The sequence below is a fragment of the Sminthopsis crassicaudata genome, chromosome 2 (assembly GCF_048593235.1).
Source record: "Sminthopsis crassicaudata isolate SCR6 chromosome 2, ASM4859323v1, whole genome shotgun sequence".
Lineage (NCBI taxonomy): Eukaryota > Metazoa > Chordata > Mammalia > Dasyuromorphia > Dasyuridae > Sminthopsis > Sminthopsis crassicaudata.
In genome coordinates this window covers 257,366,613-257,380,166 of record NC_133618.1, presented here as the reverse complement: position 1 = coordinate 257,380,166, position 13,554 = coordinate 257,366,613, and the positions used below count along the sequence as shown (strand labels likewise).

The following is a 13,554-nucleotide window of genomic DNA, read 5'->3' as shown; positions in this document are numbered from 1 at the left end:
TCATTTGGGAAAACCATTGGGGTTTTCTTTTTCAAATTACATACAAAGATAATTTTCAACATTCAGCCTTGCAAAATCTTGTGTTCCAAATTTTCCTCCCTCCCTCTCTCCCTTCTCTAGACAGTAAGTCAATCAATATATATTAAACATATTGGTACCTAACTTTTAAAAAATTGTTTTATATTTATTTCATTAAATATTTCCCAATTTCATGTGAAAATTTTTTTTTTTTTTTTGGTTTGTTTGTTTTTTTCCTGAGGCTGCGGTTAAGTGACTTGCCCAGGGTCACACAGCTAGGAAGTGTTAAGTGTCTGAGATCACATTTGAACTCCGGTCCTCCTGAATTCAGGGCTGGTGCTCTATCCACTGCGCCACCTAGCTGCCCCATATGAAAAATTTTTAACAATTTTTTAAACTTTTGAGTTCCAAATTCTCTCCCTCCCTTCTAACTCCTCCCATCCCCCTTGAGAAGGCAAACACTTTGATTTTGATTATACAGATGAGGTCATACAAAACATATGTCCATAGAAGCTATCTTGTAAAAAAAATAGTTAAAAAATAAACTTTAAAAATGAATACTTTAATTGCATTCAGAATTTATCATTTTTCTCTCTAGATGTTCCTTAAATCACTGTTTTTATCAGAATAGCTAAAGCTTTCATAGTTGATTATCTTTACAGTATTGTTGTTTAATGTTCACAGTGTTTTTTCATTTCACTTTGCATGAGATCATATAAGTCTTTCCAGGTTTTTCTGAAATCATCCTGCCCATCATTCCTTTTTATACTTCTCTTTAATCTTGTATTTGAAAGTCAGATTTTCTATTCTGCTCTGGTCTTTTAATTAGGAATGTTTGAAAGTCCTCAATTTCACTAAATATCCATTTTCTCCCTTAAAGGATTATACTCAGTTTTGCTGGTTTGGTTATAATTCTAGCTATTTTGCTTTCCAGAATATTATATTCCAACCCTTTCTTCTCTTTAACAAGGTAGCTGCTATGGCTTCTTTCTGATTGCTTCAAGTATTCTTTGTTGGGTGTGGAATTTGATTATAATATTCCTGGGAGTTTTCATTTTAGGATCTCTTAGATGATTATTGAAATTAATGAAAAGTTTGAATGAATAAAAAGAATGAAAAAAAGTCAAAAACAGCACGCTTCAGTCTGTATTCAGATAACATCTGTTCTTTCTCTGGAGGAAGATAGTATGCCTCATCATTAGTCTTTTGAGATTGTCTTGAATCATTGTATTGCTAAGAATCGTTAATTCATTCATAGTTCATTGTATAATATTGCTGTTGCTGTGTACAACATTCTCCTATTCTGCTCATTTCACTTTGCATCAGTTCATGTAAGTCCAGATTTTTCTAAAATCATTGTACTTGTCATTTTTTTATAGCACAATAATATTCTATCACAATCACATATCACAGTTGTTTAGATGGACATCCCTTTGATTTCCAATTTTTAACCACCATAAGAAAAGCTGCCAAAAAATATTTTTTTGTACAAATAGCTTCTTTTTTCTTTTTTTTTGATATCCCAAAGACATCCCAAAGACCTAAAAGTGGTATTGCTGGATGAAAGAGTTTGCACAGTTTTATAGCCCTTTGGACATAATTCTAAATTGCTCTCCAGAATGGTTGGGTCAGTTCACAACTCCATCAATAGTGCATTAATGTCCCAGAAAAACTCATTCTTAAAAAAGTGCTAATGTATAATCATTATTATTTTTCAACCTAAGAATTCAGGAGAAGATATAGTTAGATTGCTGAGAAGGAGAAGGGGGTATGGAATCTTTAGCCTCCTGAAAAAGACATAGGAGAACTATCTCACATCTTCAAAAATATTCCTTCGAAGTAACAAATTGGGAAAATATTTTTAAAAGTAAAGGTTCTGACAAAGGTCTCATTTCCAAAATATATAGAGAACTGACCCTGATTTATAGGAAACCAAACCATTCTCCTATTGATAAATGGTCAAGGGATATGAACAGAGAATTCTCAGATGATGAAATGGAAACTATTTCCACTCATATGAAAGAGTGTTCCAAATCACTACTGATCAGAGAAATGCAAATTAAGACAACTCTGAGATAGCACTATACACCTGTCAGATTGGCTAAGATGACAGGAACAAATAATGATGAATGTTGGAGGGGATGTGGGAAAACTGGGACACTGATACATTGTTGGTGGAGTTGTGAAAGAATCCAGCCATTCTGGAGAGCAATTTGGAACTATGCCCAAAAAGTTATCAAACTGTGCATACCCTTTGACCCAGCATTGCTGTTATTGGGATTATATCCCAAAGAAATACTAAAGAGCGGAAAGGGACCTGTTTGTGCCAAAATGTTTGTGGCAGCTCTTTTTGTTGTAGCTAGAAACTGGAAGTTGAATGGATGTCCATCAATTGGAGAATGGTTGGGTAAATTGTGGTATATGAAGGTTATGGAGTATTATTGCTCTGTAAGAAATGACCAGCAGGAGGAATACTGTTGCTGAGTGAAATGAGCAGAACCAGAAGATCACTATACACTTCAACAAAATACTGTATGAGGATGTATTCTGATGGAAGTGGAAATCTTCAACATAAAGAAGATCCAACTCACTTCCAGTTGATCAATGATGGACAGAAATAACTACACCCAGAGAAGGAACACTGGGAAGTGAATGTAAATTGTTAGCACTACTGTCTATCTACCCAGGTTACTTATACCTGGGGAATCTAATAATTAATGTGCAACAAGAAAATGGTATTTATACACATATATTGTATCTGGGTTATATTGTAACACATGTAAAATGTATGGGATTACCTGTCATCGGGGGGAGGGAGTAGAGGGAGGGAGGGGATAATTTGGAAAAATGAATAAAAAAAAAAAAAAAAAGAAAAAAAAAAGTATTCCTTCACTATCTCCTCCTTCTTATTCCATTCTTTTCTGTTTTCCCTAAAAGATTGCCCTCATTTGGTCTCAGACACTTAACACGTCCTAGCTGTGTGACCCTGGGCAAGTCACTTAACCCCAGGCTCAGGGAGAAAAAAAAAGATTGCTCTATCATGTTGATTTTCTTTCTAATCTTCTCCCTATCTACTTTGCTGTCTATAAATATGTTTTTGTCTTCCCTCATCCTTAAAAAGTCCTCACTTGATCTATCCCCATTAGCTGTCTTGCTCTATTTTTCATCTCTCTAAACCTAAACTCCTTGAGAAAGTAATCTATGCCAGGTAGCGTTCACCTTCACATACTCTTCTCTCACTTGTTTCTGAACCTTTCACACTGTCTGAACCTCATTTGCCGAAACAGTTCCCTTCTAAGCTATCAAATTTCCAGATTTCATATTCTTTTCTCAATCCTCATCCTTCTTGACCCTTCCACAGGCTTTGACACTGTTGACCTACTATCTTCCCCCTAGATATTCTTTCCTCTTGAGTTTGTCAGGACACTGATCTCTCTTAGTTTGCCTTCTTGTCTGACAGCTTCAAATTCTCTTTTATAGGGTTTTTATTTCCCATTAACAGCTGTTAATTATGTGTGTCTCCCTAGATCCTCATCTTTTCTACCTCTGTATTTAACTCACCTGGTGATCTCATCAGCTTCTATGACATTAGTGATCATCTTTATGCTGTTGATTTCCAGACCCACATATCAAGACCCTAATCATTTTTCTATGCTCCATTCCTTTTTTTTTTTTTTTTTGGTCAGTTATGATTATTTATTATTTTTACCCAAAACAACATGGCAAGTATGAAAAAGCCTAGAGAAAAGATTTAAGGGGATATGATAGCTTTCCACAAGTATCTGAAGATCTATCATGAGAAAGAGGGTTTAGGAGAACCTAGGAAGACAATTAAGATCTGTGCTTCTATTTCTCCTGGATTTTGTCTCCTTAGCTCAGTTGTCTTCTCAGCTTAGATCTTCCCTGTTCACCAATGGCCTTCTCAGTATGGAAAATCCATCCTCCATTCTGCCCTGCTTCTCCCAAGCTTGAGTTCCCTCATGGTTCCCCTTTTGGAGATAAGACTAGTTCAATCATACTTTATTCCTCTCCCTTCTGTGCTTCTGCCTTTCCCAAGGCTGCCACCATAACACAGTTGACTTCTTTTACTGGAAATCTCCTCCAAGTTTGAAATCTTATAAAACTGGAGTACCACTACACAATTTCCATTCCCTTCCCCTTTTGGTGAATTCCTTCCAAGGGCTTCAATTTGGCGAATGAACCTGTCATATTCTGTTTTCCTCTCTATTATGCTATTGATTCTAGACTTTTTCATCATATACCTGCATGGGTACCAAGTCTCCTTCCCCCTTAACTTTCTTTTTTTTTTTTCTTTTTTTTCATATATATTTTTTTATTTTATTTTATAATTATAACATTTTTTTGACAGTACATATGCATGGGTAATTTTTTACAACATTATCCCTTGCACTTACTTCTATTCAGATTTTTTCCCTTCCTCCCCCAACCCCCTCCCCCAGATGGCAAGCAGTCTTATATATGTTAAATATATTACAGTATATTCTAGATACAATATATGTGTGTAGAACCGAATTTTTTGTTGCACAGGAAGAATTGGATTCAGAAGATAAAAATAACAGTTTACACTCATTTCCCAGTATTCCTTTTCTGGATGTAGCTGGTTCTGTCAATCATTAATCAATTGGAATTGGATTAGCTCTTCTCTATGTTGAAGAAATCCACTTCCATCAGCATACATCCTCGTACAGTATCATTGTTGAAGTGTATAATGATCTTCTGGTTCTGCTCGTTTCACTCAGCATCAGTTGATGTAAGTCTCTCCAAGTCTCTCTGTATTTCTCCTGTTGGTCATTTCTTACAGAACAATAATATTCCATAACATTCATATACCATAGTTTACCCAACCATTCTCCAATTGATGGACATCCATTCATCTTCCAGCTTCTAGCCACTATGAAAAGGGCTGCTACAAACATTTTGGCACATACAGGTCCCTTTCCCTTCTTTAGTAGTTCCTTGGGGTATAAGCCCAGTAGTAGTATGGCTGGGTCAAAGGGTATGCACAGTTTGATAACTTTTTGGGCATAATTCCAGATTGCTCTCCAGAATGGTTGGATTCTTTCACAACTCCACCAACAATGCATCAGTGTCCCAGTTTTCCCACAGCCCCTCCAACATTCATCGTTATTTGTTCCTGTCATCTTAGCCAATCTGACAGGTATGTAATGATACCTCAGAATTGTCTTAATTTGCATTTCTCTGATCAATAGTGATTTGGAACACTTTTTCATATGAGTGGAAATAGTTTTAATTTCATCATCTGAAAATTGTCTGTTCATATCCTTTGACCATTTATCAATTGGAGAATGGCTTGATTTCTTATAAATTAAAGTCAATTCTCTGTAAATTTTGGAGATGAGGCCTTTATCAGAACCTTTAACTGTAAAAATTTTTTCCCAATTTGTTACTTCCCTTCTAATCTTGTTTGCATTAGTTTTGTTTGTGTCTATGCTCCATTCCTACAACAACAACAACTGAGTTTTGAACTTTTCAAACTGGTTGTTTAGAGGCATTTGGAACTTAATTTCATAGAAACCAAACTCATGACCTTTATTCTCAAATCTTCTGAAATTTCATGTTACAGTTGACAGTACCGATGCTGTTCGATGCTGTTCGATGCTGTTCTTACCATCTGGGCTCATAATGTCATTGTCATCCTGTACGTCTTACTGTCTTACTTAAACTCATCATTCACTTTGTCAGATCTTGTTATTTCTATGTTCACATGTCATGTGTAATACACATGTCACATCCACATATCTATCTATACACATACATGTTTCTATAGCTATAAAATCTACAGATTCTGTCACCTAAGTAGCACAGTGAACAGAGTACTAGCTCTGGGGTCAAGAAAATTCATCTTCCTGAGTTCAAATCTGTCCTCAGGCACTTCCTAGCTGTTACTTAACCCTGTTTGCCTCAGTTTCCTCATCTGTGAAATGAACTGGAGAAGGAGATGGCAAGCCACTCCAGCATCTTTGCCAAGAAAACTTCAGTAGGGTCACAAAAAGTCAGATACCACTGAAGTCGACTGAACAGCAACAACATTACTTTATCACAATAGCCTTCTAATTGGCCTCTCTACCTCAAGTCGCTCCCCAGACCAATCCATCCTTCATTCAGCTGCTAAAGCAAAAGTCTGGTGTATCTATACTACCCTTCTATTCAGTAAACTCCAATGACTTATTATCTCTATGGTAATAAAACCAAAAAAACCTCCTAAAACCCAAACCCTCAATTTGATATTGAAATCTCTTCACGATCTTGTTCTTTCCTCCTTTCCACCTGTGGCAAATCCAACTGACATACTTCTTGCTGCTTTCTCATGAGGCACATCAACTCCTTTTGGTGTCTCTGCCCTGACTAAGCCTCCTTATCTCCGCCTTTTGACTTCCCTGCCTCTTTTCTAGAGTTAGCTTTAAATCCCACTTCCTGTAAGAGTTTTCCTGGTCTTCCCCCTCCCCTGTTACCTTTATATATACTATATATTTTGTATGTATCTGGTTATTTACATTTTGGCTCCCCTATTAGAATGTGAGTTCTTTGAGGTCTTTTGCCTTTCTTAGCACAATGTCAGGCACATAGTAAAGACAATGTTTATTGGCTTATTTTACTTCCAGCTGTTCTGCTTTCCAAGTTGGGGGCCTTACGGGAAGGCTCCTGGCTATGTGGTTCCTTCCTATGGTAACCTAAAACATCCAGTTCCGAGGCCTATTTCTTGGCCAGGCCCTGAATCATGAAGCCCCTGTTGTTGGAGGGAAAGGAGAGGGTGGTAAATAAGAGGATTCTGAAAAACCAGACCAGGCTAGGCAGTGCTGATTTGTATTTATATTGCTTGTTTGAAAATTTACAAAGGACTTTCCTCACTACCGCTGTCTGAGAAGAGTTGTGTGCTGTTAATCCCATTTCGAAAATTAGAATTGAAAGCGTGAAAAACTGCCACAATTGCCCATCTAGTCTCCAGATGAAAGGTTTTACATTGCTTTTTTGCCTATAGGTAGTGGTTCGAGCTGATTTGTCCCAGGGAGAGGCTCGCACCAGAAATGCAATGTTGCAACTAACTCCCAGTTTCTCCAGGGGGTAGTGGTGAGGGAGGCGGGAGAGGTATTTGGAACTTAAGGGCAGCTGACTGCTTGGATCCTTTCCAGCTCCAGGAGGTAAGGGTGATTAATGAGGTACAAAGGGCAGAGAATGCCTTGAAGGGAGTGTCCCTATGACTCTTCTGATCACTCTTTCCTTGAATCTAGATGAAGATTTCCTTCAATGAGAAAAGCCTGCACACTACCTTTGAATATCCCTCCGAGAGCTCATTGGTACAGGAAGAAGAAGCGGAGGAGGAAGAAGAGGGGGCATCTGGCTCTGAGGGGGATGAAGAGGAAAAACCCTTTGCTGTCTTCCTTCCCCGAGCAACTTTTGTAAACAGCACTGTGATGGAGAGTGCCACTCGACCTCCAGAATCTAGTTCAGGTGAACCAGCCACTGGGAAGAATTCAACTGTTAGCAGTGGGGGAAGAGATTAGCAGTGACTTAATCTGGGTCTCCCTGCAGTTTTTAAAATCTGGGGATCAAGAGTCCCCAATTGCTGATGTGCCCATTTAGTAGACTGAATATTTGGGATACAGGAGGTATTAGTCTGATAATATCCAGCTTGGGGAGTGCCTATCAATATGGTTCCTACATGGAGTAGAACCCACTGTTTTCTTGCTGCACCTTTGGATAGCACATGGATGGGTACATGTTTGTGTGTTATGCTTTATTCCCTAGGTCTCTCCAGTTATACTCCAAAGCATTCAGTGGAATTCAGCAAATGGCAGGAGCAGAAATATGATGCAGGCCCATTGGAATCTGGGGCTAGCCCTCAGAAAGAAGTCATGGTAAGAGTGTGGATTTGGAACAGGGTCTCTGGGTTGCCTGACCCAGAGACCTTGGGAAGAGTCGGTAGAGAGAGGCAGGGAGGGGGGTCCCTGTAGGTTCAAGAGTCAGGCTAACCTGGCCTAGGACTCAAAGACTTGCTTTCAAGGGCCAGCTGGGCCACATAATCACCTAGATCTAAGGCAGAAGTCATTCCCCCTCTCAGCTTCAACTTTATCATTTAAATAATGGAGAGTTAGACTAATTGATCTCTTAAGGTCCCTTCCAGCTCTAAATCTGATTTTTGACCATTTTTCCCCAACACTCTCCCAGAACACTTAATCCAGAGTCCAGAGGCCTCTGCCTACTTCTTTCAGGTTCTGCTTGGAACAGGGAGGGGCTGGTTTTATTTTCCCTTGGCAGATTTGACTTATTCCCCTGTCCTGATCTTTCCAGTATTTACATTGACCCTGCTTTTATTGCTCACTCTAAAGCACCTTAGGATTCTGGTCTCTACATTGGCTTGATCCTGACATCTAATTAGGTCCCTCTTGGGAGACCTGCTGAGAAAGATGGGTAGACAGAATATGTTTCTACTTCCAGCCCTCATTTCATTTTTTTTTTTTTTTTTCTCTCTCTCTCACTTATAGCTTACTCCAGCCAGCAAGAATGACCTCTCAGACTTCCGAAGTGAGCCTGCCCTCTATTTCTGATCTCCTAGCACTTTGGAATGAGAAATGGGATAGAATAGCATTCCACCTTATTGATGGACCTAACCTTGGCTGAGTGGGGCTGGACATTCTCCAGATATTATCCTGCCATTTCCCCTCTCCCCCAGGACCATGGTGCTTGGGATGCTTGGAAAAGTCATAGGCAGCCAGTGCCACAATTCTCCAGTGCTGTGGTTGGGGAACTCAGACGCCAGGGACATAACTGGCTGCTGCTGGTTTCTCTGGCCCATATCCCCTCTCTCCATCTGGCTTGGTTTTGCCCAATGACAAAGTACTCAGGATCTGTGCCTACAGAATTTCCAGATCTGTATGATTTTACTCCTCTGCAGGGCCTCAGCCCTAAAAGGTTCCATTGCCACCTTATCTTTAGGGAATGTTAGGGCTTGGCCATGCTTTTTGTTCTACTACTGAGGCCGAACAGGGCAACCTCTCCCTGTTGGCTCAAAGGGGGCTCACACTCTACTTCTTTCCTTGGTAGCACTGATCTTGGCAGAAGTGGGGGCATTGCTGTCCTGCCCTTCTTCGTACTCCCAGTGTTTCACACCCTCCTCCCCTCCCCCATCCACTCCTTCCTTGTCTAGTCTGCCTCTGTTTTGCTGTGGGGGAACAATCTCTGGGAGGGTAAAGGTAGATACAAGGAAAGGCACCTAACAGCAGGGCCTTTTTCTTTTGCTCAAGGAAAGCAGCAGGGGCCTTTTGGCCGAAGAATAGGCCCAGAGCCAGCTCAGCTCCATTTGTAACTGCCTTGTATGCTGGTTCTGGTTTAGCTACCTGTCTCCTGTGTGTTGGAGTAGCACAACCCTTGTCCTGCTCTGAATTTACTACTGAATCTAGCAAGGCCTAGCTGGCTTAAAGGCACTCCCTGTCTGCACTGGATATCAGTATTTTATGTGAAGGGGTAGAGTGGATGTGCACATGTAAAAAGAGTGAATTTAGCCAGGCCTGGGCTAGCCAGAAAGCAGGCATTCAGTCTCTGCCCTCTCTGGGGTTCTAGGGGCCTATGATTCCACAGGTGGTTCTTTCTTCTCCTTTCAGCCAGTCTTTATACACATGGTTGAAATTAGCACAGTTCACTTTGTAATTAACCAGAATAATTACTTTCTTGTCTGATAAATGGGACTCAATAAACAGCTAGAGAAACTGCCTGTTTTTCTGTCATTCTCTTTCCAAAGGCTATTATTACCATTGCAGGTGGAATGATGTCTTTGTAAATGCCTCTAGGGGCAGGTGAAAAAGGAGGGAAATGGGAAAATTATCTTTGAGTGGAGCAGGGAGGGACACTGTTGTTTGAGCTTGGCAGAAATAGGCAGCCTTTTAGGCTATAAAGAAAAAGCTTCCCCCCCACCCCATGTTCCTATAGTGAAACTGCCACTCTTTCCCTACTTGCCAAAAAAAATTTGAGCTCCAGAGCCTAAATTGACTTGTCAGCTTTTCTCAGCCTTCCCTCCCCATTTTCTCCTAAGCACACAAAAAAATCATTGTGTTTTGTAGGAGTTGCTCAGTGTTCCCAATGTGTCTAACTGTAGGGGAAAGGGAAAATGGGTATTCTGTCCCAATCCTGGAAACTTGTAGAGCTGGGGAACCATGAAGCCCACGAATATTCAGGCACAAATAAGGGCAATAAAAACAAAGCCAGATATAGCAAGAGGAAGAGGTAAAAAATGTGAGTAGTATTTTAATATATCTGGAAAACTTTCACTGAAGAGCTAAAACTTCAAATTTATGAGGGGAAAAGACAATAGTGTAAAAGCCTGCAAAAATTTAGTGCAATTTTATAATTTGGAAAATACATTCTTGAAAGCTCTTTTAATATTCACACTGTTTGTTAGTGGCTGGCACTAGAAGTGATAAGTAGATTTAAGGATTGATAAATACTTTATCGATAAAATTCAGAAGAGTGATCAGTTGGGATCTACCTTGCAAATTTCCCTTTCTAGTCTTAAGGCACTAAGAAAGCAGATGAAAATGTTAGTGTCCCTCTGTTGCTTAAACTTTGGTTCTTCATAACTTAATTTTCAGGTACTCATTATGGTCTATAAAATTGTAGTTTCTACTTTTTGCTTAGGTGAGAATTAGGAAAGACAAGGCTGTGAGTTAGGAAGTCAATTTTTATTAACCTAAAAAAGATCATAAAGATGAAGATATGTCCCCCAATATTAGCACCAGATTGCTAAATAAAGACACAGTTGAAAGCAGGAAAGTAAAATAAAGCAATGTCAATGTATTCTCTTAGGATTTCTCCTGTTTAGAAGAATAAAAGTGAGTCTACACTATTAATTAGATCTAAGACATACTTTAATATTAGTTTAATAATTTTTCCACAAACAAATTCACATCAAGACACACTCAATATTTACTTGGATTTTAATTCAGTGGGGAAGCCATTATTAATCTGGATGATTACAAGGTTAAAAAGGTTAAAATTTGCCTCTGAAGGATAATGATGACTCATCTCTTTTTTGGGGGGAGGGGAAATCAGAATAAACATGAATAGGAGAAAACTGTTGGGAGTATTTCATTTCAATAAACTTTATTAAGTTCTAACTTATAAGGATACTTATAACTTAGAAAGTTAGGCACTGGGGAAAATAGCTAAACATTTTCAGTTTCAGCTTTCAAAGAACTTACACACGTACTCAAGTAAATCACTAAATTATATACAAAATAATACAAAGTAATTTCAATTAAAATGTACCAATTGGTCAAGATGTCAGAAAAAACCTCTTCTAAGTAGCAACAATAGCTGTTATATGTAAGATTAGGATCCTAAGGAGGTGTTATCAAAATGTGGGGGACCACTTATGCAAACACAAAGGTAGGAAATAAAAATGTATAGAAAGGACAAGCTAGCAGGTCATTTGATGGTATACAGGACATAAAAAGGAATGTGAAATGAGATTGAAAGTTCATGTTAAAATGTAGATTATATAGTCACACAAGACCTTCCTTGTTCTTAGTATTTAATAAACATATAGAAAGAACTGAACCAAATTTAGTCCTTTGCTTCTAAAGTCTTTGCTCACCTCCTTGTAGGGAAGTGGCTTAGTCTCGTGGTCAAGTGGCCAAACTAGGTCCTTCCAGCCTAGCTTTGTATCTATATCTCTAGCACTTCATACTCCCTCTACTCCTGAGACTCAATTTCCTTGGTAGTGTGGGGGTGGGGTAGGAAGCTATTTGGTCTGGATTGTTGGGCCCAGACCGTTAACAATAAAGTCTCCCCCCACTCCACCCCATGACACAGGCAGTAGGCTCAGAGATGAAAGTCATAAGGAAATCTTTATTCACACATAAAACTGCAATATAGTGACTACATGTATATTAAGGCTTATGTCCCTGATGAGGGTTTTTGCCCACTCATTCCCACTATTACTGGCTTTGCCTGGCCACCTCCTCTGATGGAAGCACATGGCCTGGAAAGAAATATCCTGAAGGCTGATCCAGGACAGCAGTGACAACTCTCAGGCAAAAGTGCCTCTGGAACTCTCCATGTTTCCCTCTCCCCCATGTTTCCTTCTGCCTGGAAGGTAAGGAAATGTGCACAGTATTACTCACCCCTACCCCAAGTGGCTGGGCTATTATTACCTCTTTAAGACATGTTAAATTAAACAGTAAATACCCATGAAGTGCTGGGGAGCTAAGCTCTTCTCACATGCCTGAAACAGCAAGAGAAGGGAAATGCAATAGCTATGAAAAACATGATACTTTATTAACAAGTTCCCTGTCAAGGATGTCACCTGCAGGCCTACATGAGGGAGGACTAGGCAAGACCCAGTTCATCAGTCCTTGCCCGCAGCACTCTTCTGCTCCTGGGCTGCAGCCTTGCTTAGATTCCCCGCTTCTCGCTTCAGGACATTGAGCAGTGTCTGAGAACTTTCCAGAATCTGCAACCAGAAAAAATGGTTTCTGCTTGTTAAAGGGGTCCTTTCTCCCTAACTCAGGTTACCTACCTTTTATTGTATTCTCTAAATTTTGTGAATATTCTTCAAACAAGTCAAGGGCTGGACTTCCATTTTTATACTCATAGGGTCATATAGGGACCTAAGAAATCATTTAGTCCAGCTGGCTCATTTTACAGATAAGGAAACTGAGGCAAGAGAGATTATGGGACATTTCAAGGCCCACCAGGCAGCAAATGGTAGAAATGGATGCAATTCTCTTGAAAACATGGTGTGTCCTGGGTCCGCTAGTTCCTAGCCTAGCCCCTATACTACAGGTTGGAACGTTTGGCCAGGCTGCACACTCCTGCTACACTCATTAAGCTGGAGCTGAGACTTCAGAGTCCGTTGTACCTCGGGCAGGGGCACACCCCCCAAGGCCAGCCTCCTGCCTGTGCGCTGAGCCAATCACCCAGCGTGGGCAAGGCTCGGAGTGCTGGGCACTAACGGGGGGCGGGGGCGCTTTCTTCTCGGGGTTTGGGTTCTGGGGCTGGCTCACCTTAAGGTAAGCGGCTTCGGTCTCGGCAATAGTGCGATCAAACTCGTTCCTGGAGGCGATCTTGCGGGCCAGGTTCTCGTTGACCCGGGCCAGCTTCTCCGTCAGCTGCCGCACCTCGCCCTGCAGCCTCTGCTTTTCATCCTCCTCCTGCTGGATCTGCCGGCACAGCTCCTCCCGTTTCTGGCACAGTTCCTCGATGCCTGCGGGGGGGGGGAGAGAGGGTTGTGGGGGTCCGGGCGGGGCGGGGAGCAGGGCCGGGGCCGGGGAGGGGTGGGGGGGGCGGGATAACGCGGGACTCGGGGCTCCTCCGCTGCCTGCGGCCCTCACACTTGACCAGCTCGTTGTTGTAGTTCTGAAGCGCCGCTCCCTGCTGGCTCATCCTCCCCAAGCTCCCGCCACCGGTCTCCTCCTACTCCAGCTCCAACCGCCGCTACCACATCACCGCGCCGGCTCAGATACACCCCCAGCTCGCTTTGCGCGCCAGTGAGGATGTGAG

At 40.9% G+C, this 13,554-nt stretch overlaps 2 protein-coding genes across 2 annotated transcripts in view; one reads left to right on the top strand and one right to left on the bottom strand.

Moving 5' to 3' along the window:
• TPRN (taperin) overlaps positions 1–9,766 on the top strand; it is a 34,459-nt gene extending 24,693 nt beyond the window's left edge. Inside the window, exons 2-4 of the mRNA XM_074289023.1 lie at positions 7,290–7,509; positions 7,807–7,916; positions 8,544–9,766. Coding sequence (XP_074145124.1) covers positions 7,290–7,509; positions 7,807–7,916; positions 8,544–8,606 — 393 coding nt within the window. The 3' untranslated portion in view covers positions 8,607–9,766. The remainder of the gene's footprint in view (positions 1–7,289; positions 7,510–7,806; positions 7,917–8,543) is intronic.
• A 1,135-nt stretch (positions 9,767–10,901) lies between these two features.
• Positions 10,902–13,547, bottom strand: SSNA1 (SS nuclear autoantigen 1). The gene is made up of 3 exons (XM_074289025.1): positions 13,386–13,547; positions 13,059–13,258; positions 10,902–12,505 (listed from the first exon to the last, which is right to left on the bottom strand). Exons 1-3 carry the CDS (start codon positions 13,435–13,437, stop codon positions 12,401–12,403), a joined length of 357 nt encoding a protein of 118 aa, XP_074145126.1. The 5' UTR covers positions 13,438–13,547; the 3' UTR covers positions 10,902–12,400.
• Positions 13,548–13,554: the final 7 nt, after the last annotated feature.